Genomic DNA, 2,505 nt, shown 5'->3' with positions numbered 1-2,505 from the left:
TGTTAGATAGACACACACACACACACATAGAGAGAGAGTGAGAGAGAGAGAGATTAGATAGATTAGATAGACAGACACAGATATAGAGATAAATGATAGATGATATAGACAGAGATAGATGATAGATAGATAGATAGATAGATAGATAGATAGATAGATAGATAGATAGATAGATAGATAGATAGATAGATAGATAGATATAAATAGCAATAACACCAGCACTTAGGCTTACATACCGCTTCACAGAACTTTACACCCCTCTCTGAGCGGTTTACAGAGTCAGCCTGTTGCCCCCAACAATCTGGGTCCTCATTTTACCAAACTGGGAAGGACGGAAGGCTGAGTCAACCTTGAGCCGGTCAGGATCGAACCCTTGGCTGTGGGCAGAGTTTGCCTGCAAATCCTGCACTCCAGCCCCTGCGCCATCGCAGCTCTTGGTTGTCGGTCTACACCTCTCCTTATCCTCAGAGAAGGCTAGGAATCGCGGGGGCTGTCATCACCCAGTCAGGAAAGGCCACAGGTGGAGGAGCTGCGTTCACACCTTCCAGGGCAGTCCCCCCCCCCTCAGGATGCGGATGCGAGAAGCTGCTACTTGTTGAGGTCTCCTTCGACCTTTCTCCGGCTTTGAGTTGACCCCGGTCACCTCAGCAGGAGGATACAAATCAACCCAGATCCTCTTTGCTTTCTCTTCTCTGCAGTACCACGCTCTTGGTTTGCTCTACCACCTGAGAAAAAATGACCGCCTCGCCGTTTCCAAGATGCTGAACAAATTCACCAGATCCGGATTGAAGTCCCAGTTTGCCTACTGCATGCTGATCCGAATTGCCAGTCGTCTCCTGAAGGAGTCCGAGGAGGGGTAAGGAGATCCGGGGATTTGGCAGGGCGTTCCATCTTGGAATGGATCTAGGGAACATGACGGAGGCTACTGGATCTGGGGCAGGTTTCTGATTGTTCACTGGCAGACAAGAGAGGAGAGGAGAGGAGAGGAGAATAACGGAATAAGAGAATTGGAAGGGACCTTGGAGGTCTTCTAGTCCAAGCCCCTGCTCAAGCAGGAGACCCTGTAACATTCAATAGAAGAAGAGAGGAGAGGATAGAATGTAGAGTAGAGTAGAGTAGAGTAGAGTAGAGTAGAGTAGAATAGAATAGAATAGAATAGAATAGAATAGAATAGAATAGAATAGAATAGAATAGAATAGAATAGAATAGAATAGAATAGAATAGAAAATATGGGATGGAATGGAATGGAATGGAATGGAATGGAATAGAATAGAATAGAATAGAATAGAATAGAATAGAATAGAATAGAATAGAATAGAATAGAATAGAATAGAAAATATGGGATGGGATGGGATGGAATAGAATAGAATAGAATAGAATAGAATAGAATAGAATAGAATAGAATAGAATAGAATAGAATAGAATAGAATAATAGAATAATAGACTGGACTGGACTATGGAATGGAATAGAATAGAATAGAATAGAATAGAATAGAATAGAATAGAATAGAATAGAATAGAATTACAGGAATAGAATAGAATAGAATAGAATAGAATAGAATAGAATAGAATAGAATAGAGTAGAATAGAGTAGAATAGAGTAGAATAGAATAACAGAATAATAGACTGGACTGGACTAGAGAATGGAATGGAATAGATTAGAATAGAATAGAATAGAGGATAGAATAGAATAAGAATTAATGGAATAGAATAATGGAATGAATAAAGAATATTAATAATTAATTGATTGATTGATTGATAATAAATAAATAATAGAAACAATAGAGTATATGGAATTGAGTAGCCAACGCAGTTCTAGGCTGTCTTAACAGAGGGATAGAATCAAGATCACGTGAAGCGTTAATACTGCTTTACAAGGCCTGGGTAAGGCCACCCTTGGAATACGGCATCCAGTTTAATAACAATAACAATAGATACACCTTGTGAACTGCTAAGGAGGAGCCGTTCTAACCCTGTTCCTGCCTAGCAGACATTCTAACCTCCACTGCCTCTTTGTTCTCTGGGAAGCAGCCCCTCCCTCTTGGTAATCCAGACTCCATTCCACCACACTCCTGTCCAATCAGCAGCGCTGGGATATTCATGACGACGATACACGGCCTGTAAAAGCAGCCGTATCTTTTTCTCCGTAGGCACGACAACCCCCTCTTTGATTTCATCGAAAGCTGCCTGCGCAACAAGCACGAGATGGTGATTTACGAGGCTGCCTCGGCCATCATCCACCTCCCCAATTGCACAGCCCGGGAACTGGCCCCGGCAGTCTCAGGTGAGTGCAGCGTGGGAATCCATCCCTTCGTTTTAGATGCCGGAGTAGCTGGTGGACAAGGCTACTAGAGACCTTGGAAGCTTTATTCACTGTGTTCTATTCAACCAATTTATACAGCCGCCAAGTCGGTTAAAAAGAAAATCCAGCATATAACAAAAAAAACTAGCCACCTTGGCAGCAACGACACAGATCAAATCAACCACAAGTTGTTATAACCGTGA

The 2,505-nt window shown here is 42.4% G+C and overlaps 1 protein-coding gene across 1 annotated transcript in view; it reads left to right on the top strand.

Moving 5' to 3' along the window:
• Positions 1 to 2,284, top strand: part of LOC107300326 (coatomer subunit gamma-2-like) — a gene marked incomplete at its 3' end in the record, with an annotated part of 13,769 nt that extends 11,485 nt beyond the window's left edge. The window contains exons 8-9 of the mRNA XM_015829659.1: positions 699 to 856; positions 2,151 to 2,284. Coding sequence (XP_015685145.1) covers positions 699 to 856; positions 2,151 to 2,284 — 292 coding nt within the window. The remainder of the gene's footprint in view (positions 1 to 698; positions 857 to 2,150) is intronic.
• Between the last annotated feature and the right edge of the window lie 221 nt (positions 2,285 to 2,505).

The sequence above is a fragment of the Protobothrops mucrosquamatus genome, unplaced genomic scaffold, assembly GCF_001527695.2.
Source record: "Protobothrops mucrosquamatus isolate PMUCROS unplaced genomic scaffold, P.Mucros_1.0 scaffold6678, whole genome shotgun sequence".
Classification (NCBI taxonomy): Eukaryota; Metazoa; Chordata; class Lepidosauria; order Squamata; family Viperidae; genus Protobothrops; species Protobothrops mucrosquamatus.
This window is presented reverse-complemented; position numbering and strand designations above follow the sequence as displayed.